The 24,402-nt window shown below is 38.9% G+C and overlaps 1 protein-coding gene across 1 annotated transcript in view; it reads right to left on the bottom strand.

Moving 5' to 3' along the window:
- Positions 1-12,538: 12,538 nt before the first annotated feature.
- Positions 12,539-24,402, bottom strand: part of MCOLN3 (mucolipin 3) — a 47,335-nt gene continuing 35,471 nt past the window's right edge. Inside the window, exons 10-14 of the mRNA XM_027873968.1 lie at positions 24,231-24,332; positions 23,989-24,111; positions 19,443-19,649; positions 14,162-14,292; positions 12,539-12,695 (exon numbers count right to left, since the gene is read on the bottom strand). Of these exons, the coding sequence (XP_027729769.1) occupies position 12,695; positions 14,162-14,292; positions 19,443-19,649; positions 23,989-24,111; positions 24,231-24,332 (564 nt within the window). The 3' untranslated portion in view covers positions 12,539-12,694. The remainder of the gene's footprint in view (positions 12,696-14,161; positions 14,293-19,442; positions 19,650-23,988; positions 24,112-24,230; positions 24,333-24,402) is intronic.

Raw genomic sequence — 24,402 nt, 5'->3', positions numbered from 1 at the left:
CAAGACTTTATATTTACTTATTTCCTTAAAAAGGCAAAATAAAACTGAGATATGAGAAGAAGAAGAGGAAGAAAGAAAAAAAGGAATGTGGCTGCAGGGACTATTCCAATAGTTTCCTAATTATTTTCTCTGTTCCCAGTCTCATCCCTATTTGTCTCTAGCACAAAGCATTCCTCAGCTTGTCTTTTAAAGCCTTTCACTACCTGTCCCAGTCTATCTTTCTAGGCTCATTTCTCATTACTCCCTTGTCATTTATTCTTTCTTCCAACCAAACTGGCCTGCTTGCTATTTCAGGGTGTAGTAGATGGTGTTGGACCCGAGTTCAAATTCTCCCTTAGACACTTACTGGCTATGTGACCCTGGACAAGTCACTTAACCTCTGTCTCTCAGTGGCTTCATCTATAAAGATGAAGGGGTTGGATTCAATAGCCTCTTTTCTAGCTCTAATCTAGGACTCTCTGATTCTCCTATCACTGCCTAAAGCTTTACACAGGCTTCCCAAAATGCTTGAAATGCATTCTGAATTCCTCATCTCCATTTAGAATCCTTAGCTTCCCTTTGGAGGTAATTTCAGGCATATGTCATTTCCTCAGTCCTGCCTTTGCTGATTCTTAGTCCTTAGTGCCTTTTCAGTCCTTACGTTGTATTTATTTAGTAGGGGAAATAAAACAAAACACTAGACTGGTAGTCAGAGGGACCTGAATTCAAATTTCATCTTTGTCACTTGCTACCTGAGTGATCTTGGACAGGTTACTTGTACCCTGAGCCTCAGTTTCCCCATATGTAAAATGAGGGGTTGAAGTGGATGGCCTCTGAGATCCCTTGTAGCTCTAAATAGCTAGCATTTATAGTGTCTATTCTGTGCCAGCCAATGGGTTAAGTGCTTAACATCTCATTTGATTCTCACAACGACCCTGGGTTGTGGGTGGTGTTAGGATTCCTATTTTACAGCTGAGGAAACTGAGGCAGATAGAGGTTAAAGTAATATGCCCAGGGTCACACATTATCTTCCAGCAGAATGCAAGCAAGCTTCTTGAAGGGAAGGAGGAACCTTTTAGTTTTTCTCTAGTTGTCACCCCAGTACCTTGCACAGCACCTAGCATTTAGAAAGCACTTAATTATTGTTTATAGAATTAAATATAACAGTAAGATCCTGCCTTTATTTTAAACCTGAAATATGCTTAATATTTCTGTTTTTGTTTTGTTTTGTTTTCCAAGAGAAAAGTATGTCATAAAAGCAATTTCCTTCCAGGATAATTGCATCATTATTATACACTATGTCATATTAATGTCCTCAGTTTTCAGCGATTTGGCTTGAAGACACCCAAGGGGATGGCCAAATGCACCCAAGTTAGTTAATACTGAGGAAGTTAATAGTTAGGCCCTGCAACTAGGTTGCTTTCTCTAGCTGAACTTTGAAACATCTATTTCAGTTCAACTCAACAAATATTTGTAATGTTGCTATAGTCTCAAAGGGTTTCCAACATGTGCAGTTTACATAAGCCAGCAGGCCATTAGGGTGTAGACAATACAATTCTATCTTTTCTCCATTCTCAAGCAAACTCAATTCAAATGACTACTCATTAAATGGTGACTGTGTGCTAGGTACTGAGGAGAGAGACAAAAAACAAAAGCATTTCCTGTCCTCAAGAAACTTGCCTTCTACTGGGAAATAGGTAGTGCAGTAGATAGCGCATAGAGCCTGGAGTCAGGAAGACCTGAGTTCAAATTCAGCCTCAGACATGTACTAACTGTGTCATCCTGGGCAAATCATTTATCCTCTGTTTGCCTCAGCTTCCTCATCCATTGAATGGGGAGAATAGTAGCACCTACCTCCCAGGGTTGTGATGAGCATCAAAGAGATAATTGTAAAGCACTTAGTACATTGCCTGGCACATTGTAAGCACCATATAAATGTTATTATTGTTGCTGCTGCTGCTGCTGTTGTTATATGGCATTGATGGTAATAGGCTATGATGCCAATGTAGGTGATTTAGTGGGAGACGTGGTGGCAAAACACAGTTGTTTGTGAAAGGAAACAAGGAAAGGCATTTCAATTATGAGTCCATAATTTGATTCCATATTTTTCACTTAAACATCAAAGATGATCTTACCAGGTGGCCCTTCCTGCTCTCCATCATCTGTCCCCTACCCCTACTCGTCTTGCGTGTCTATATCACTGTCTATCCTGTCTCTCTGTCTGTGCATCTATCTATCCTGTCTACCTACCGTCAGTCTATCTATCTGTCCTATCTATCTGATGAGGATGGGATCTGGACCCCAAAAAGGAAAAACCCTGGACTTTCCCACATGGCCAAATCTCTGGTGTTCCCCTGAAGCTATAATCAACTGGCCTTTCATTGTGGCCACGCCCAATCTGTTATCCTTAACCTAGCCTAGACCTCCTTATGTCCCCAGGCCACTTTCCACCCTTAATCCTATCTAGGCTCCATTCTCCCTTGGCCACCCCTGGAGTTCTATTACCTCATAGACTACTTGGCCACTCCTAGATCCCTCCCATAGTCCTTCTGTATATAAGGTCCATCTCATCTCCATTAAAATGCTCGGATTCTTATAATCTAGCCACTGCTGAGATTTTTACAAGCTGGCCACTAGCTCACAGGTGCTCAGATTCCTTAAGACTCTGGCCAGGACACCTAACCTCTAAACCTCATCATATCTATCTATTTGTTTGTCTGTCTATCTATTCTCCAAATGCTGCTCCCCACAAAAAACACCACTTCCATGGAAGAACTTTAATGGTTTTGCTTTCCACTTCTAGCTATTTTATTGATATGATGAAGGAAAAAAATGGCCTCTATTCTTATCAGGAATAAAGACTATGGCATAAATGTAAAAATATCTCCAGCCAAATGAGAGGTGAAATGATGTAGACCAATGGTTCTCAAACTTTTGGACTTGGGATCCCTTTACGTTCTTAAAAATTGTTGACGACCTCAAGGAGCTTTTGCTTATGTGAATGATATCTATTTATATTCATCACATTCGAAATTAAAACATCTTATTATTAAGATAGTTTTGACGTCACAGACTCTCAAAAGGGTCTTGGGGCCCCCAGGAGTCCCTGGACCACATTTTCTGTTTATGTAGTGGGGGTAGTGGGAGCTTTGTGGCCTTGAAATCAGGAAGAACTAAGGTCAAGTCTTCTCTCTTATACCTATTAGCTGTGTGACCAGGAGTAAATCACTTGACATCTCAGAGCCCTAAGGTAACTCTAAAGTATAAGACTACAATTTACCGATAAGCAGTTAATTTGCCATGGTGGTGGGAGTTTCCCTACTGGGAGTGCCCCAGTCCAACTTAATTCCAGGACCAAAGCCAAAACAAAAAAACTCCCAAGCAAAATACTTTCAGCCAGCAGCTGAGCCTTCCTGTTAGCAAAAACTTACAAAAAGGAAAAATAATTTGAAAATTAAAAGGGGAATTCTTTTGCTACCCTCTCTAGGAGGCATTCCTGAACTTGGCAAAGGGAGGCTCTAGATTCAAAATCAAACTTAATTCAACCAGTAGGCTTCCTCTTCATGTTATGAATGAAGCTGGCAAATCACAGAGCATTTGTTGATTTTAAGTAGGGTTATTTTAGAAGACTATCCAGTTAGAGCTGATAGGGACCGTAGCTAATGTCATCTAGTACACCCTCCCTCCCATTTAATAGATAAAGAAACTGAGGTCCAGAGAGTTTTAAAGATTTGCCAAAGGTACCATGGATAGGAAAACAGAAAAGCCAGGATTTGAATCTGTGTCTTCCAACTCCAAATCCAGAACTTTTTGTACCGGACCACGCTGTCTCTCATTAGTTGTCTGGACGATGTGCTTGTTTTAGGATTTCTGTGAGTATGCTAGCTTCCAAAGGAGGAGTGACAGACAGCAGCTGCTTCTAGCTACCTAATCCCTCACCATCACCTCCCATAGCACAGTGGGGGGTTGTCCAAGCATTACTGAGCTTGCATCAGAACTGCCCCGCTTAGATGTGAGTCCTCCATCCCAAAGACTCAGCCTGAAGTGAAGGCTTCTTTTACCACATCCTTGAGACAAATCCGTCAGGATAAAATATTCAATTCAAGTGAAAAACATTTCGTAAGCACCTGCTATGCGTCAGGCACTGAGCATAGATGCTGTAGAAACAAAGATTACAAAACAAAGAACAAAGCAGTCCATGACCCTAAGAAACTTAGAAAATTCTACTGGCCACTTCCAAACCATGCAGCACAGCTTTTTGCACGTTCAGGTTTCAAGCACCTCCGCCCTGTACTTGCATGGGGGACGTGCCATGCTCCATCATCCTTACTACATGGAGGAACAAATGATGAAAAAACATTCATTGGGAGGAAGGGAACAAGCATTTATTAAATGCCTACTATGTGTCAGGCAAGGATTGTGGTGAGCACTTTACAGAGTCAACAAACACTCATTAATCACCTATGTGTATGGCACTGTGCTAAGTACTGGGGATACAAAGAAGGGCGTACTTTTTTTTTTTTTTTGGCTAGGCAATGGGGTTAAGTGACTTGCCCAGGGTCACACAGCTAGTAAGTGTCAAGTGTTTGGTCTGAGGCCAGATTTGAACTCAGGTCCTCCTGACTCCACAGCCGGTGTTCCATCCACTGCGCCATCTAGCTGCCCCAGGACCTTATATTCTAATGATGGAAGACAACACACACACACAAAAAAAAAAGCTGGAAGGGGCAGAAACCAGGGAAATGAAATCTTACTGCTGTGGTAGGAAATGACCTAAGGAGGTATGAGTTAACAAAGCTGAATTCATCTTGCAGGATGATGAATTTCCGACCATGAAGTCAGGGACAGTCTCTTTGGATCCTTACAACAACCCTGAGAAGTAGGTGCTATTATTATTCCCACTGTATAGTTGAGGAAACTGAGGTAGACGGAAGTTAAGTGACTTGCCCAGACCACACAGCTAGTAAGTGTCTGAGGCTGGATTTGAAGTCAGTTCTTCCTAGGTCCAGGCTTAGAGTTCTATCCACTGAGCCACCTTGCTGCCTCACTAGCTCTTTCTATGGGCTAGGCCCTGTACAAGCACTGGGAATACAAATACAAAAGAATGACAGTCCCTGCCCTCAAGGATCTTACATTCTAATAGGGAGAGATAACACATGCAGGCAGGAGTGTGTAAGTAAGTGTTTAACAACCAGATTCCCCCCCCAAAAAGTACCCGTGACACAACTTTAAAGTTCAATCTTTTTCTATCGCTTTCTAAGCAATCAATAAAATTTTGATTTATTAATCAAGATCTGATTTTTAGTTTGTTGAATTCTAAGATGTAGATGCTCACACTGAAAATTTTGCTATCAGCTCACGTCTGAGTTGCCTTGAAGGGCATATAGAGAGTGCATATAGAGAGTGATAGCCAGAGAAGGCTGAAGTTAAAGGGATAGTACACTCACATGCTAGTGGGGTTGTGCTTTATAACAAGGAAATGCGCATCACACAGTAAAGACAATCTCATTCTAACAGTGATAAAACTTAAAGTAATTCCAACCTCAGCCATCTTACAACCAGGAAAACTAGAAAAAGAGGGGTATAATTTACTATGATGAAATTTATTAAAGCTTTAAAGATGAAACTTTAAAAAATGAGGTTGATACAACTAATTATTGTGTGGTTTCCTCCCTCTTCTTCCCTTCAAATAAGTACACGATGATTCAGGTTTTATCAGATTCTCATTGTGTGAAAAACATTTTTCACCTTTCATTTTTCAGTATTGTAACAGTGCCTCTTTATTAATTAGGAAATCAAATAACATGCCTCCTTTCCAGACAATTAGTCACTGAAAATAAGGCCTAAAGTGAAGAGGACTCATCAGGTTTGTGGTTCTAGACTTCATGCAAATTTATCTGCTTTGAAATATGAAACTTTAGAATGATTAAAATGCCTTGGCTGTAACATTAGCCCATGGTATCTCCTACGACCTATCAGAGAGACAAAAAACACCTCATTTCTCAGCTAAGTCAAAATACTGTACTGCCTTAATTATAAAACTGTACTGACAGAGAAACTATGAAAATGCAACGTGTTTTAAAGCATTTTAATGTTTTATTATCAGTGGAAGGTTAGAACTGGGTGGGGGGAGAGGAAGGCATAAAGGATGCCATGAAGAAAGTGGGAGTTCTCCAGACTAGTCTTAATAGGTTACATATAAGAATGGGTACACTACAATTTTAAAGAAGTATTTATTGTTAATTTTGTTGCTGTAAATGATATATTAGCATATGAATAAGTTTTACAAATTTGTGAATGTATAAGGCTATTTTTAAAATTAAATCTTATTTTATTTTCACTTTCAAATCCTCTCTCTCCTACCTGCTCTGCAAGAAAAACAAAACCCAGTATAAATATATATAGCCAAAAGAAACCCAAATTCTCATATCAGCCGTGTCCAAAATGCAAATATACTTCAGTCTTCGTTCTGAATCCATCCCCTCACTATCTGGAAATAGAGAGCATGTTTCATCACAAATCCTCTGGTTCCATTGTGTTGATCAAAGTTCCTAAGCCTTTCAAAGTTGTTTGTCTTTGCAATATTGTTTTTATTGTAAAAAATTGTTCTCTTCAGGGGCAGCTAGGTAGTGCAGTGAATACAGCTCTGGCCTTGGAGTCAGGAGGATCTGAGTTCAAATCCAGCCTCAGAAACTTAACACTTACTAGCTGTGTGACCCTGGGCAAGTCACTTAACCCCGATTGCCTCACCAAAAAAAAGCAAAAAAAAAATTGTTCTCTTCACACTGCTCACCTCACTTTGCATCAATTCATATAAGTATTCTAGGTTTTTCTAAAACCACCTCTTCATCATTTCTTATAGTATAACAGCATTCCATCACACACATCTACCGAAACTTGTTTAGTCATTCCCTAATTTATGAGCATCCCCTCCATTTCCAATTCTTTCCCACCACAAAAGGTACCACTCTAAATATTTTTGTATATACGGATCCTTCTCTTTCTTTAATTTCTTTGGGGTATAGACCTCATAGTGCTATTGATGAACCAAATAATATGCACAGTTTGCAGCTCTTATGATATAGTTCCAAATTGCTTTCTGGAATGATTAGACTAATTAATAACTCCACCAACAGTGCACAGATGTGTCTATTTTTCCACATGCCCTCCAGCATTTCCTTTTTTTTTTTGGTCATCTTAGCCAATCTGATGGATATAAGGTGGTACCTCAGAGTTGTTTTAATTTGGATTTCTCTAATTATTAATGATCTAGAACATTTTTTCACATGACTATTGACAGCTTGGATTTCTCCCTTTGAAACTGTCTATTCATATCCTTGACAATTTATCAATTAGGGAATGGCTCTTATTCTTATAAATTTGAATTTGTTTTCTATATCTCTTAGAAATGAGACCTTTATCAAAGAAATGCTTAAAAGATTTTCTTTCCCAGTTTCCTACTTCTCGTAATTTTTGCTGCATTGTTTTTTGTTTGTACAAAAACTTTCTAATTTATGTAATCAAAACTATCCATTTTGCCTTCTGTGAAACTATTTCCTGTTTGGACATGAATTCTTCCTTAATTCATAGATCTGACAGGTAATTTCTTTAATGCCCTTCTAATTTGTTAATTACTTCACTCTTTATGTCTAAATCATTTACCTATTTGAAGTTTGTCTTGGTGTGTGATGTAAGCTATTGGCCTATAGCTAGTTTCTACCAGACTGCTTTTCAGTTTTTTTTTTTAATAGTGAGTGATGGAATCCTAGCCACTGCCTCTAGTTAACCACTGCCCCCAGACCCAATTCTCATATTTCTCACAGAAACAGCAGGTGTGTCCATGCACTCAACCACAACCACATCTGTCTAATCTCAGACAGGACCACAATACCCAGCCAGTCGGAAAATAGCACCACCAGGATGCCTGAGCAGGATATGGACCTCAAAACAATAGAAGGAACTTTCCCTAAGTAGGCACTTGCACAGTAATAGCAAAAGCTGTCCTTTAGGTGAACTTATGACTCAGAGAGGCTTATTATAATATCATTATTATACATATATACCCCCCAAATGGGTTTTTCTAAATGCATTATGGATAGCCACATGTGTAGTTCCATTGAGGGTGGGACCTTTCCCCTATTACCTAATCCCTTAACAAACCTTTCCTATATTTTATTATTCACATATTCTGTTATGATGTAATTGCATCTTTTGCCCTATAAAAATTCACATCTTCCTCTGATAAGTTGCCAGTTCCTTTTGGAACTCAGTCCACTTCCTGAGAGGCATCACTCTCAATAAATGCCACTGCTTGGGTTTGAGATAGTCTGAGTCTGAATTCATTTGAGATGATCCCACGACACACCATGAAACTGCAACAGTCAGTTCTGGCTCCAATGCCTGGGATCTTGGGTTTGTCAAATACTAGGCTACTGTGGTCATTAACTTCTATATATTGTGTACCTACTCTGTTCCACTGATCAACCTATTTCTTACCTAGCACCAAGCTATTTTAATTATTACAGCTTTGTAATATAGTTTGAGATCTGGTACTGCCAAGCTCCCTTTGTTTCCACTTTTTTCATTAATTCCTTTTGCAATTCTTGCCCTTTTGTTCCACTAGATGAATTTTATTATTATTTTTTTCTAGCTCTATAAAGTAATCCTTTGGAATTTGATGGGCATAACAGTAAATTAGTTGAGATAGTATTGTCATTTTGATAATATTGACTGTACCTACCCATGATTAATTTTCCTCCAATTATTTAGATTTTTTTTGTGTGTGTGAAGAATATTTTGTAATTGTGTTTATATAGTTCCTATGTGTGTTTTGGCAGGTAGACTCCCAAGTATTTTATACCTTCTGTAGTTATGTTAAATGGAATTTCTCTTTCTCTCTCTTCCTGCTGTATTTTGTGGTAATTAATACACAGACATGCTGATGATTTGTGTAGGTATATTTTAGCCTGCAACTGTGCAAAAATTAATTGTTTCTATTAGTTTTTTAGTCAATTTTCTTGAGTTCTCTAATTCATCTGCAAAAAAAGTGATAATTTGGTTTTCTCCTCACCAATGCTAATTCCTTCAATTTCTTTTTCTTGTATTATTACTACTATAGCAAGCCTATTTAGCACTGTACTGAACAGTAATGATAATAATAGACATCCTTGCCTTACCCTTGATGTTACTGGGAAGGTAAATAACAGCCTCATTACAAATAATATTGGCTCTTAGTTTTAGATAGATACTATTTATCATTTGGAAAAAAGCTCCATTTATTCCTATGCATTGTAGTTATTTTAACAGGAGTGGGTGTTGTACCTTGTCAAACCTTATTCTGCATCAGTTGATATGATCATATGATTTTTATTGTTTTTTATTAATATGGTCAATTATTTTTATAATTTTTCTAATATTGAACTAGCCATGCATTCCTAGTATAAATGTGATATGTTGTTGTAGTCTCTTTGCTAATATTTTATTTTAAAATTTTACACCAATATTCATTAGGGATATTGGTCTATAGTTTTCTTTATCTGTTTTGATTCTCCTTAGTTTAAATATCAAGACCATATTTATGTCACACAAAGAATTTGGTAGGATCCCTTCTTTTCCTTTTATTCTTTTAAATACTTTGTATTTGAAGTTCAAATGTTTGGAAGTATTTGTTTGTAAATCTATTTGGTCCTGGGTTTTTTTTTTCCTTTGGACACTCATTTATGGCTTGTTCAGTTTCTTTTTCTAAGATAAGATTAATATGGGCAATTTACATTTTGGTAAATATGCATCTATTTCATTTATATTGTCAGTTTTATTGGCATAGAGTTAGGTAAAAACAGTTCCAAATAATTGCCTTTATTTCTTCTTCATTGCTTGTGAATTCACTTTTTTAATTTTTGATACTGTTGATTGGGGTTTCTTCTTTCTTTTTTTAAATCAAGTTATTAGGTAATAACATTTATTTTATTGTGTTTTTTTTAAACCAGCTCCTAGTTTTATTTATTAATTCAATGGGTTTTGGGGGGTTTTTTGTTTGTTTTTTGCTTTCAATTTTGTTCACCTCTCCTTTGTTTGTGGGATTTATATTTTGGTGTTTAACAGATGGAGTCATTCTTAATTATATTCTGAACAAGTTTTAATATTCTTGAAATCACAGGTCCGGGACAACACCAACAAAACCAAATCACTACTTCCTCAGGACAAACTTAAACTTCTCTTTTTCTAGCCTTAGGTCAACGAACTCTATTTTCCCATAGATTAATTTGGCATAGACTGTAAGTATGTACATGGACAGGGATGTCAGTGGAGGGTGGAAGAGGGAGAAGGAAACAAGTTCAAGGCATTGTGCTAAGTGTTTTACAAATATGATCTCATTTGAGATGCCAGTTTAGATTCAGGTGAGCTTGTGAACCTGCCCAAACTCTCAGCCACTACTCTAAGTCCATTGGCTCAACCCTTTAGGGCTAAAGAAATATAAAGGAAAAAGAGGCAGCTTTAAGTTCTGACTATTTAACTCTATTTTGTTGTTGTTCAGTTGTTTTCAGTTGTGTCCAACTCTTCATGACCCCATTTGGGGTTTTGTTGGCAAAGATACTGGAGTGGTCTGCCGTTTCCTTCTCCAGCTCATTTTACAGATGAGAAGCTGAGGCAAACAGGTTAAGTGACTTCCAGGGTCAGACAGCTAGTAAGTATCTGAGGCTGGATTTGAACTCAGGAAGATGAGTCTTCTTCCTTTCTCCAGACCTGGCTCCAATTGTTCAAAAGCAAATACAGCTTCCCTGGATTCCCATTTTCCTGCCTCCCCCAGTGTAATAGACCTGCGTAAGCCTGTTCAAATTCACTTTGCTCACTGGTCTCCCAGACTGGAGGCTGACCTGACCTTAGAAAATTCCAAATCTATTTCACATCTCTAGGAAACTGTCTTCTCTACCATTTGGCAAGGATGGCAACATTCTCATTGAGCTGCTCACATAGCTAATGCACCCTGTTGTTTCCTTGAAGCTGATGCCTAAGCAAAGGATGGCATTATTCCATAGCCCTAGGGAATGACGATATGTCACCTCTCTCATACATATTCAGCCAAAGCAAATGGGATATTTGTCAAGCTCTTAGCATAGTTAAAATTAGCATTTAAATAGCACCTTTGTACTATTTAAAATCTAGTTATTATTATTATTATTCCATTATTATTATTTACCCACCATCCCACACTAGAACATTTCAGTTTGAATCCAATTCTAAAAATGTATTCAAAGATCAGTTACACAATTCCTGGGCAGACTCTCAGCCTATGAGAGGCCGTCTCCTCTCTTGGCAATGGACACTGCTGCTGAAATTTCTTGTTCTCCCCTTATCGCTGCCTCCTACCATTTTAAGCGATCTTGGAGCATGGGGGAGGAGGTAGTAAGTGGAATGGAGAAAAAATAAACCAAACAAGGTAACACACGTTCCCCAACTAGAAGCTTAACCTCAGAAGGGTAACCAAAACCCCAAGCTTGTAATTCAATTAAACTTTATTCAAAAAGCATTTATTAAATGCCATCTACGTGCCAGGTGAAAGATGGCCTGGATAAAGAATAGGCTTCAAGCCAAGAAGACCTGGTTCAAATCTGATCTTTGATACTTAATTGATTGACCCTGAGCAAGTCCCATGACTCTCAATGCTATAGGACAGTTTTCTTAAGATTTTAAATTTCAGAGAAGGTACCATCTACATTGGTTGGGGGAGTTTCTTTATTTCCCCCTACTGATGAAATCACAGATCCACTCCCTATCCCTAAGCCCTATGTGGCAGGCACTTTTGTAGAATCCTGGGAATCCAAAGACAAAAACTTAGTCCTAGCCCTCTGGGCACTTACTATACCTTTAAAATCAATGTTCTCTGTTTGAACCTGTTCCATCCAAACACCTTAGACATTTCTACAGGTATTGTTCCTTCTCCAGAAGATCCAGGGGAAAGAAAGAGAATGGAGATGGATGCATCAGACGATTTTTATCTCTCCCATTGGTATGGTTTCCCAGTATGGAAATTTCCTCCAACAGCCCAGGTTGGGAACTCTCCTGTAACTTGTGATCTTGCTATATATATTTGTAATGGTTTTTACTTTTTCTTGCCTTCTCAATGAGTAAGGGTGGGAAGGGTAGAAGAAGTGTATTTAGAGCTGAAAATAAAACAAAATGGAATTCTAAAAAAAATGTAGTCTTGGTTAGGGAGTTTCCTGGGACAGTGAGAGATTAAGAGAAATGAGTATGCTTCAGGGGTAGGCCTTGCAGACTCTAAGGCCAGGACACCAAAAAGCTGCGTCTCCATCAAGCTGAACAACACAATTTTAAAACATCCCCTCCAACTCTGTGAAATTCTAACGACTATCATACAAACATCAGAACTTATAGGTGATATATATATATATATATAATATATATATTATATACATATATACATAAACAGAACTTAAAGGCCTAGGAAAATGCAATCTGAAGGATACATATATATATATATTATATATATATATATACATATATACACACACACACAAATTGTCTACTTTTCTGGGTTTGTTTAAATACACACACACACACACACACACACACACACAAAATATCCCACATTCGCTTTCCTTTAAAACCTTCAATTTCAGACACACTTGGTCATTATTGCTGTACAACTTGATAATAGCAGGGAGATTTCACAGCTTCAAGGATTTCATCATTAAGACCTTTAAAGATAAAACATACATAAAGCTCGTCAATTTCCTATCAAAAACAAAACAAAACAAAACAAACAAACAAAAAAACCAGCCTGCTTTGCGACTTAAGAAACTCTGTATTTCACTATTTCAGAGTCACTCAAATTAGTTTTTACTTTAATAAATGACATCCTGTCCCTTAAGAAATGCTCTGCCTCAGATCAACAGGAGATTATAAGGAGGAACCAAATACCAAATTATTTTTGTGTCTTTATGTTTTTCTTGAGGCAGGTGTTTTCAGGAATCTCAGAAATGGGATTATTTTAAATTTTAAAATTTCAAAAGGAGGGGCAGCTAGGTGGTGCAGTAGACAGAGCTCCAGTCAGGAGAACCTGAGTTCAAATCTGGCCTCAGACACTTGACACTTATTAGCTGTGTGACACTGGGCAAGTCACTTAACCCCGACTGCCTCACCAAAAAGCAAAAATAAATAAATAAAATAAAATTTCAAATGGTAAAGTCTTTGTAAGATAACCCTGACAATTTATCTTTTAAATCTCTACCCTACTCCCACTCCATCCCAACCACAGGAAAAATACTCACTTGTAAAAATTTTATATTAGTAGATTTACAGTTTCATGTGCGATCATCTTTTTTTAAAATTATACTATGTTATAGAAATGGTTGTTAAACTAAAAATAAAATAAATTTAAAATCTTTAAATCTTACGTTACTATTTTCTATGGGATTGAAGTGCTAAGAAACCCCTTTATATGAAAAAATCATTAAGGATACAATTTTCAGCAGCCATGAGCACAGATATAAAGTGTTTTAAGTCACCTCCCCTCTCTTGACATCTGTTTCCTTATGTCTCAAAAGAAGGTTTCATTTTCTGTTTCTAACAATTATGATGCTATGAATTGCCCTATCCTCTGGCTTTCTCAGAATTGGGAGCTAGGTTTTAGGCTCGGATCAAACTCTAGTGGTGGCTTTTGTCTTTTTTTTTTCTAGATCACATTTCTGATCATCAAAGCCTGTTGACAGGAGAAAATTAATGCAAACTTTCATCAGGGACATGTACTTTTCCTGTTAGTCATCTTTTCATTTACATTTTTGTATTTGCATTTGATTGGGGGGGTATTAAGGGGGGAACAAAGAGCAAAGACATTTGTAGGAAGCAAGACAAAAGCAGCAACTAGAAAAAAATGAGTATAAAATATGGCAGAAATAGCAAACTTCAAAATAAGATAATCTTTGATTATTAAAAAGAGATGGTGTTCCTCTTCTTCAAAGAGCATCTCACCAAAATAGTCATAAAACTCCAAAACATTCTAAATACTGCTTTTAACAACACAAATGTCCTTCTAAATGAACATGTGTAACCCAGTAACTTACTATCTCCTCAGAGAAGGGGGATCCCACTTCCACCATAAGCCTGTGATCTCCAAATTACCTGTCACTTTGTACTCTGTGGCAACCAGGAATTTGAGACTTACTATTTACAACAGCAGAAGAGAGACTTCCTGGTTTCCTCTTCCAACCTGTATCTACCAGAGTTGGGCAGATCTTTGCATTCAGACATAAATGTATGCAGTTCAGTCTCTGGAAAGCCATCTTGTTGGTGATGCTAAGAGGAAAGGGAAAGGAATCATACTTTTAACATTCCCTATAAAACAACTGTAAATCTACTGAGACAGATCACTGAAGAGATTTCTTCCAGGCAGGTGTCCGTGATAGAGTGCAAAGGGTGCTGTCATGTCAAGGGACCTGGTTCTGCTACTGACTACTTGTAGGGTCACAGGTGACAAGTCCTTTAACCTCAGTTTCCTCTTCTGTAAAATGAAAGGTCTGGATTACATGATAATAATAATGATGATGATGACAGTAAGTATTTATATAGCCCTTTAAGGTTTACAAAGTGCTTTACAAATGCATCTAATTTGATCCTTACAACAGCCGTGGGAGGTAGGTACTATTACTATCCTCATTCTATAGATGAGGAAACTGAGCCAGACAGAAGTTAAATGACTGGCCCAGAGCCATATAGCTAGTAGGTGCCTGAGACCTGATTTGAACGCAGGTCTTCCTGACTGTTGGTTACCACTGTGATGGAAGGTAGGAATTGGGACTTTTGATAAAGGAGAATAATATTTAAATAAGACAACCCCTGAATGAATGAAACTTTACAGTCTAGAAGAAGGATATGGAAAAAATACCTAACTTAACCTCTGTGTGCCCCATTTTATTATTTTTAAAAATTTTTAATTCATGGAATAAAAAAGTATTTTCATAACATAGTATAATTTAAAAAATGATTGCACATGAAATTGCAAATCTGTTATGTACAACTATTTCTTTTAAATATATAATACAATTACCATGTAAATTTCTTTTTTCTCTTTTTTTCCCCTTTTTTCTTCCCTCCCCCCATACCCTACAGATAGCTAACATTAGACACAAACATACATGTATACACACACGTATATACATATATATGCTCTGTGTACTCCATTTTATAGATGAAGAAAATGAGGTATAGAGGTTAAGTGAGACATAGTAAGTGTGTGAGGCTGGATGAGAACTCAGGTTATCTTGATTTCACTCTATGTACTGAGACACCTTGCTGTGTTTAAAGTCCCTCTCAGCTCTAAATCTAAAACAGAAACAAGCTACCCTTGACATTATATCATGAATTGCTGTCAAATGCCAGTTATCAGAAACACTTAACTCTGATACTGGTTCTGAGATGAAGACATCACAATGATGATGAGGATGAGGATGAGGATGATGATGAGGATGAGGCTGATGATGAAGATGACAATGAAGATGATGATGACTACTATATTACTACTGCTACTCCTATGACTACTACTGCTTCTACTAGCTAGTGTTTATGTAGCACCTACTATATGCCTGCCACTTTACAAATATCTCACGCTCACAACAACCCTGGCTGATAGCTGCTATCACGATCCCCCCCTCTTTTTTTAAATAGATGATAAAACTGAGGCAAAGGGAACTTAAGGGACTTGTCCAAGTCACACACAATGGTTTGCCCTTGGGAGGTCACTCAAGACCTGAGCCTCAGTTACCCTGATCATAAAATGAAGGGGAGGGACTGGATAAGTGATTGTTTTGTTTGTTGGAGTTTTATCTTCCTGGGTATTAATTATAGAGAGTTCTGATCAGATCAGAGTGAAACTAGGAGAGAAGCCTATTTCGTCTTAGGGCATTTCCTCCGGATCCAGGGAATCCTTCAATGAGAGAAGTCATCTTAGCCTTAAGAGCAGGGGAGAGAGTGTGAAAAGTTTGTGGGTGTAACAATAAGTGATACATACTAGTTCTGAAGTTCTCAAAGCACTTTACATTCATCATCTCACTTAAAAGAGAAAGGCACTAATCTCCTGTTACAGATCCAAAGAGGCGAGGTTGGGAAAGGAGCAATAAAGGTGTCCATAGAAGGAGGGGGTTGGGGAAGGGAGGGAAACTAGAACTATATCCCTCACCAAGAGCTGGTTGTTAAATTTCCAGGGTGAATATTCACATCTCAGAAATCAACAAATGCCACAAATCGGGGCTTGATTTACTCTTTTGTTGATTGTCTAGTCTTAAGAAAGTGATGGACCAATGTAAAGAATGCAGATTAAACAGAAAACTGTGTTGTGCATATATTCCCCCAGAGTGCCAGCTGTTAAAAAATCTTTCCAGCACACCACTGTCCCAGCATCATCCTTGGAAGTTCTTCCTGATTTCCAGATCAGCCTGAAGGAAACTGCTCAGAGATCATTTGGTTACCAGGATTCCAGCGAGTCAGTCTAGTGAAGAGGCATCAAATTTAAAACCTGTAGCACTCCCTGACTGCCACTGGAACCGGATTAAAATGTAATTGGGAAATGCTTAACAAAATAAGTAAAAATAAAATGCAATATTTTATTATTTTTATTTATTATTTAAATATTAATTTATTTTAATTTAATTTTAATTTAATCTATTTATTTATTATTTTAAAATGTCAATTTATGATTTTCTAAATCAATAGGCAGTCAGCAAGGATTTTTATGTATAGGTTCGTGGCCTCACTGGTGACCTTCTGCAATGTTCAGGGTTTTACCTCAAAGCGTCTCTCCCTGCTACAGGGCACAGCTTACAGATTGCAAGGTTGGGAATCAAGAAGGCCCGAGCTCAAATTCCCCCCTTAGCTACTTGATAGGTGGGCGATGTTGACCAAGACACTGTGTCTTCATCTGCAGAGTGACCAGTGGCCTTCAGCCAATAGATTTCAGTGTGGTAAGAATGAGAATTGAGAAGGTCTTGGGGAAGACAGGCTCCAGCCTACAAGTCACCCTAAAATTTGTAGTTCAGGATTTCTGGGGTCCACTATGGGAGTGGTTCCTAATTATCCACTTAGAGATTCCTCAGCCTTGCAGTTAGCTTCACTTGGCAAGTGCTCTGAATCCATGGACAGAACCTAAGGCTCATGGGCAGATCACAGGGCACGGTATCAAGAACAAGGGAAGTGGATATTCCACCATACCCTGCTTTGATCAGATCCCCATCTGAAGCCCCTGCTCCAGTCCTATCAGCTATCATCAGGAGGATCTCTGTTTTCTCATCTGTAAAATGGAAAGGGTTAGATTATGGGGCCTTTGAAGTCTCTACCATCTCTAGACCCATACGCCTCATATGACCAAGAGTCACTTCCCAGTAGGCCAAAAGATATGGACAATTCTCAAAAACTGCAAACTATAAGCAATTGTGTGAGAATATGCTCTAAGTCAACCTTAGTAAGACAAATACAAATTAAAATTGCAGCAACAGACACCACTGAATAACCCAACTGATAAGCTGAAGAGTGTCCAGGATAGCCAATGGCCTGAAGAGCATAGGATCATGCTATCTGGGGATAAAGAAACTATAGATGTTTGTAGTGGAAGAGGGAAGACTTTTTCTTGGGGGGAGAGGAGTGGAATTGGGAATTCAGAGGCAATGACTGGGGCCTTCAAGCTCTGAAGGGTTGTCAAATAGAAAAGAGATTAGGTGTAGTCTGCCCGGCCTCACAGGAGCAGAACTGGGGGTAAGAGACAGAAGATTTAATAAGATAAATTTAGACCTGACATGAAAAATTTCCTAAGAATCAGAGCTATCCCAAACTGGAGAAGTCTACCTTGGGAAGGGATGACTTCCCCCCACACTGGAGGTCTTCAATCAAAGATAAGACGGCCACTTGTGGGGAATATCAGAGTGGACTCTTGTTCATGTAGAGACTAGACTGTGGGGTCCCTTCCTTTGCCTGAAAGGCTAAAGCCTCTTTTCTATAGGACAGCCTGACAAATACCTCTAAATAACTCAGTATTCTAATTAGAATGACTATTTATTGAATTGAATCAAATCATGTCTAGTTATATTTTATCACACGTATCAAGACAGATCTTCCATATTAATATTAATTGCCAGCATTGTAGGATCATAGATTTAGGGCTAGAAGAGACCTACGAGGTGACTTAGTCTAATTTCTTCACTTTACAAAAGAGAAAACGGGACTAGAGAGTTTAAGTGATTTGTTCAAGGTCACAAGGGACTTGGCAGAGCTGGGATTCAAACTCAAGACCTCTGCCTCCTAATCTGGAACGTTCTAATTGGGCACTTTTCTAATTGATCAGATAGGTGGTTCGGTGGATAGAGTGCTGAGCCTGGAGTCAGGAAGACTCCCCTTCCTGAGCTCAAATTTTGCTTCAAGATACTTGCTAGCTGTGTGACCCTGGGCAAGTCACTTAATCCTGTTTGCCTCAATTTCCTCATCTATAAAATGAGAAGGAAATGGCAAACCACTCCTCCAGTATCTCTGCCAAATGAAGAGTCAGTGCAACTGGAAAACAACTGAAACAATATGGCACCACCCTACCTTCCTGAAGTTATTTAGTCACTCACCAACTCTTATGTTTATTAGCTCTGAGCCCAAACACATTTCAAACATTATGATTTAAGAAACTTAAAGTCTGAGTTGCCACACCATCTTCAAATCTCTTCTTCGCATCTTTAGGCATGGAAGGTGATCCATGGGCATATAACCACACAGTACAGTGTGTTCCGATCTGGCTTTCAAGTGACTGACTGTAACTGAAAGCTTTAGAAAATAGCACATCCTACTACAAAGCATGGGAGCACAGTTGGCCACATAAAAGACTGGGCGTTCTTTACCCCAACATTTAGATCTGGTTTCCTGGAGCCCCTAAGCTTTTCTGCCTGAGGGTTACCACCCCCTGCAATACCTTTTAGAAAGTCAGAAAGCACATCAGAGAGGAAATGGTTGGCAAAGCCCTTCCCAGAAACTATCTTATTTGATAGCTCGAAATAGCCTTGTGAGTTGGGTGCTACAATTATCCCCATTTTGCAGATGAAGAAACTGAGTGTCTTGTTCAGCATCACCCATCTATCAAGTGGCTAAGGTGGGGAGAAGCGGGGATTTTAACCCAAATCTTCTTGATACCCAATCTTTCAGTCTGTGAGCTATGCCATGCGGCAGGGAGGGATGCTTTGAGGTAAAACCCTGAACACTTCAGAAGTTCAAGGTTTTTTCCTCCCTCACTACTCTTACTTCAATATCTTTGAGATGACAGTTCTTTCCTCTTCCCAGTGAGGACCCCTGATCGTTGCATGCCCTTTTTTCCTGCCTCCAAAGTTCTAAGACCCATACCCAAGGAGCCGCCTTCTCCTTCTGAGACCCACCCTTGACTGAACACCCTTCTCATTCTGGAATCGTGCGCTTGCCAGACTTACCTTGATTGTTTCATAGGTGTCAGTAATCAAGGCAATGAAGAGACTTAAAACCATGTAGATAAAGAGGCTGATGAAAGAGTAGAGGTATATCCGACTAAACAACCAAACCAAGTAACTTTTTTGCTGCATTTTTGCAAATGTGGCGAACATGTCATCTCCATTTATGAGAGAGAAAAGGCACTCGGAGACCATATTCAGGGACCGGAACTGAAAAGATCAAACAGACAAACATACTCTTTAAATCCATGGTCTTTCCACACCTGGACACTTTTCATGACACAATATTCGAGAGTGACCCCTGATACTTTCTAGGCCACTTTCAAAAGTTGTATAGGATTGTAGATTTAAAACTAGAGGGGATCGGCAAGATCATTTATGTAGGCAGCTAGATGGCATGGTGGATAGAGAGCTGGGCCTGGACTTAGGAAGACCTGAGTTCAAATCCAGCCTCAGACACATACTAACTGTATGACCTTGGGCAAGTCACTTACCCCTGTTTGCCACAATTTCCTCATCTGTCAAATGAGGTGGAGAAGGAAATGGCAAACCACTCCAGTATCTTTGCCAACAAAACTCTAAATAGGGTCACAAAGAATTGTTGATATGACTGAAATGATTGAACAATAATACAGTTTACTTAGGCCTGCGGTGCTAAGCTCACTGAGATCAGCAGAACTCCTGAGTGCTTCCTGAACCAGAGTAAAATGTAACTTGGAAATATTTAATAAAATAAATAGAAATACAATAAAGCATAGATATTACATTGTAAAACTAAGTCAACATGGTGCCTTTGGGATCCTTAGGTAGATAGAACGGCCTCTATTTATTTATATTTAGGTTGATACCACCGATCTAGGCAATATCTTCATTTTATAGATAAGGAAACCAATGCCCAGGGAGTTGGAGTACCTTGCTTAAGGTCATGCAGATTTTAAATCCCAGAGTAAGGGTTGGAATCTATGTCATATGACTCCAAGTATAGTGCAACACATTTGTACTAATACTAACAGTGCACTATAGCTAGTATTTATATAGTGCTTTTAAAAGTTTTCAAAGCACTTTACAAATATTATCCTATTTTATCCTCACAACAACCCTGATAGGAAAGGCGTTATTATATCCGCATTTTACAGATGAGGAAACTGAGGCAGAGAGAGGTTAAATAACCTGCCCTCTAATTAAAGTGTTTGAGGTGGGATTTGAATCTAGGTCTTCCTGACTTAGGCAGCTAGGTGGTGCAATGGATAGATTGCAGGGCCTGAAGATCTTCCTGAGTTCAAATCTGGCTTCAGACACGTACTACCTGTGTGACTCTGGGCAAGTCACTTAACCCTGTTTGCCTCAGTTCCTCATCTGTAAAAATGAACTGGGGAAGGAAATAGCAAACCACTCCAACATCTCTGCCAAGAGAACTCCAAACGGAGTTACAAAGAGCTGGCAATGACTGAACAACAACTTCTTGACTTAAGGTCAAATGTTCTATCTACTACACCACCTTACTGGGTCTGTCTAGTAGCCATACACGTGAACTGGTTTAAAAATTTTAAATTTAATTTCAAATTTAAACTGAGATCTGTGGATTTTTTTTAATTGAAATCTGCATTTTAAAATAATTGATTTCTTTTGTAAACCTATGTATTTTATGCATTCAAAAACATTATTTTCAGAAGGAGTCCATCAGCTTCACCAGACTGCTACAGGGGTCCAGGGCACAAAAAATGGTTAAGAATCCCTGGTTTAAATCATAGTCAGAGGGACAGGACCAATGCTGACTGCATCAATCATGTCATATGTACACGTTTATTCTATCATTTCCCCAAGACAAGCTGTTCCTTCTTCATGCCCCATTTAACAGGAATATGAACGAGGCCAGGTTGTAGCCAATCTCATCATGCTGCCCATCCAAACTTTATTCCTACTTTTTCAAAGAGTGAGATTTTGACCTATTTCAGAAATGATTCATAAGCCCAAACTAGGAGGGGTCATGCATCTAGCTAAATGAATCAATCAAGAAGTGTTTACATAGCACCTGCACGCACCAGGCACTGTGCTAGGCACTGGGGCGCAAACAATCACTGCCCTCAGAGAGTCTGCATCCTAATAGGAGAGACAACTGGTAAGGAAAAAAAAACAACTAGGTCTATACAAGACAAATGCAGAGGAGATAGAAGATAATGTGAGAGGGGAAAGACGCCACCAGCTAGAAATGGGAAGATTTACAAAAAAAAAACAATTGAAAATTTGAACTGAGACTCGAAGGAAACCAGCTGAAGATATTAGGCTTGAAACAGTGATTTAAATGAATGAATTTTCAAAATCCACAACTTGGATTTTTAGCTAATTTCTATATAATTGTGATTGCTCATTTTTAAAAGAAAGGAAGGGAATAACCATTTAAATAGCATCTACTATGTGCCATGTGTCATGCTGAGCACCTTTTTACAAATATTATCCCATTGGACCTTCAAAACAACCCAGGGAGATTGATGCCCAGGGTCACACAGGTAGTAAGTGTCTGAGACCAGATTTGAACTCAGGAAGATGAGTTTTCCTGACTTCAGGCCCTGTACTCTATGCACCATGGCGCCACCTAGCTGCCTAAGTCAGGAAGACCTGGATTCAAATCCCACCTCAGACACTTTAATTAGAGGGCAAGTTATTTAATCTCTCTCTGCCTCAGTTTTCTAATCTGTAAAATGCAGATATAATAGCACCTTCCCTATCACTGTTGTTGTGAGGATAAAATGGGATAATATTTGTAAAGTGCTTTGAAAACTTTTAAAAGCACCATTATCCTCCTTTTACAGTTGAGGAAACTGAGGCAAGCAGAGGTGAAATGACCTGCCCGGGGTCACATAGCTAAGAAGTATCTGAGGCTGGATTTGAACTCAGAAAGATGAGGCTTCCTGATTCCAAGGCCTGTGCTCTATGCACTCTGGTGATACCTACCTGCCCTGGCACATAGTAAGAGCTTAATAAATATTTACCGACTAACTCTTGGCAAGTGACCTAGGAACACAGGAAAGCTGGAAGGAATGTGAATGGTCCAAATGATCTAACTCCCTCTTTTTCCAGAGAAGTAAACTGAGATCCAGAGGTCAAGTGCTTTGCCAGGGTGCATGCATAGTAAATGCCATTGAGCCAGGATTCAGATCTAGCTTTTCTGACTTTTCCCATTCTACCAGGCTGGGATCTCAGAGCCTGTTTTCTCAACTGTGAAATGGGGATGATAACTGCAGTAGCCAATGAAATAATGGGTTGTAAAGTGCTTGGCAAACTTTGAGGCTGAGATCTCTGAGCCTCAGTGTTCTCAGCTATGAAATGGGGATAATAAGTACAACATCAAATGAGATCAAGGACTTTGCAAACTGTAAAGCATTAGATAAAGGTCAGCAATTACTAGTAGTATATATTTATACAATTTACTATATACTTTCTTGATCCTGAGAATAACGTTACATCTCAAGCTGGTCACAAAATAAATTTTGAATCTCAAGTATCTGATTTTTAAAAAAAAATGTTTTTATTGCTAACTATTGTTTATACATCATTTAATTTCTCCATATGTCCACTAGTAAATGTTTAACAACTGGCTTAGGGGGAAAATGTACACACGGCATACTTTTAAGCTTAATAGGATATAATTAAGTTTAATTGAAAGAGGCAGTTAGTTGGTATGTTGGATTGAGCTCTGGGTTTTGAGTCAGGAAGACCTGAGCTGGCCTCAGATGGTTCATAGCTGTGTGACTCAAGGCAAGTCATTTAACCTCTGTTTGCCTCAGTTTCTTCACCTGTAAACTCAACAGCATCTATCTAGCAGAGGTGTTGTGAAGATCAAATATGATAGTATTTGTAAAGCTTTTAACACAGCGCCTGACACATATAGTAAGAGCTGTGTAACTACTTATTTCCTTCCCCTTCCCTTCCTAATTTCTATTATTAACATTTTCTCTATCACTTTCCTTTTTTTAAAATTTATTTATTTATTTCGAGGCAATGGGGTGTAGTGACTTGCCCGGAGTCACACAGCTAGTGTCAAGTGTCTGAGGCCAGATTTGAACCCATCTTCCCTAATCCAGGGCCGGTACTCTATCCACTGTGCCATCTAGCTGACCTCTCCATCATTTTCTTAAGCATAGACAATCAACAAAGCAATAAATCAAGCCTTGATTTGTAATGTTCACAGATTTCCTGAGTTTAAATGTTCACACTGAAAACTGAACGATGGACTGGGCAAGCAGGTTAGAGCTGGTTCCAGCACACCCCAACCTGCATCCACCCCTCCTCCCAAGAGTCATCCTTTATAACAAGGACTTTCTTTTTTAAAGAAAAAAAAGAGGAAGATTTTAAAGTCAGCAAAAGAGTCACTACATTGAAAAAAAAATCAAAATATATGCAATGCTGCCCACCCATAGAGCCCCCAAATCTGTAAAGGCGGGACTAACAATATTTTCCAAACCGATTTGTTTGTTTGTTTTTTTGTCCCAACAAGCCTAAGTGACTGGCACTCAGGCACAGCCTGAGAAACGGGATTGCTTCTCCACACCTTCACGTGATAAGGTCCCAAGACGATCCAGCCGCAGAAGCAGTAGCCCAGATAGATCATTGCAGCGCAGCAGCAGAATCGAATCACGTTGGGTAATGCTGCCTGAAGAGTCAGAATGAGGAGCTGTGAGAAAGAAGCACCACTGGTGAGCACTCCACCACCTGTCCTCAGGCTCCAGCAGTCCAATGAAGAGATGCCAAGTAAATGCAACCACCCCAGAGATCCTGAGAAAAAGACCTTACGTTGTACTTCTGGAAGAAGCCAAGGTAGCGTATGACTCCAAGCCACACAAGCATGGTCGCGGTCCCTAGGAGGATGCTACAGACGTCATAACTGGTCAGGCTCTAGACAGACAGACGCAGAAAGACACTGTAAGCGTGGGCCTCCCTGCCTTTTATATGCTGTAGCTTAAGT

This window comes from Vombatus ursinus, unplaced genomic scaffold (assembly GCF_900497805.2).
Source record: "Vombatus ursinus unplaced genomic scaffold, bare-nosed wombat genome assembly UNPS02014803.1, whole genome shotgun sequence".
Lineage (NCBI taxonomy): Eukaryota > Metazoa > Chordata > Mammalia > Diprotodontia > Vombatidae > Vombatus > Vombatus ursinus.
This window is presented reverse-complemented; position numbering and strand designations above follow the sequence as displayed.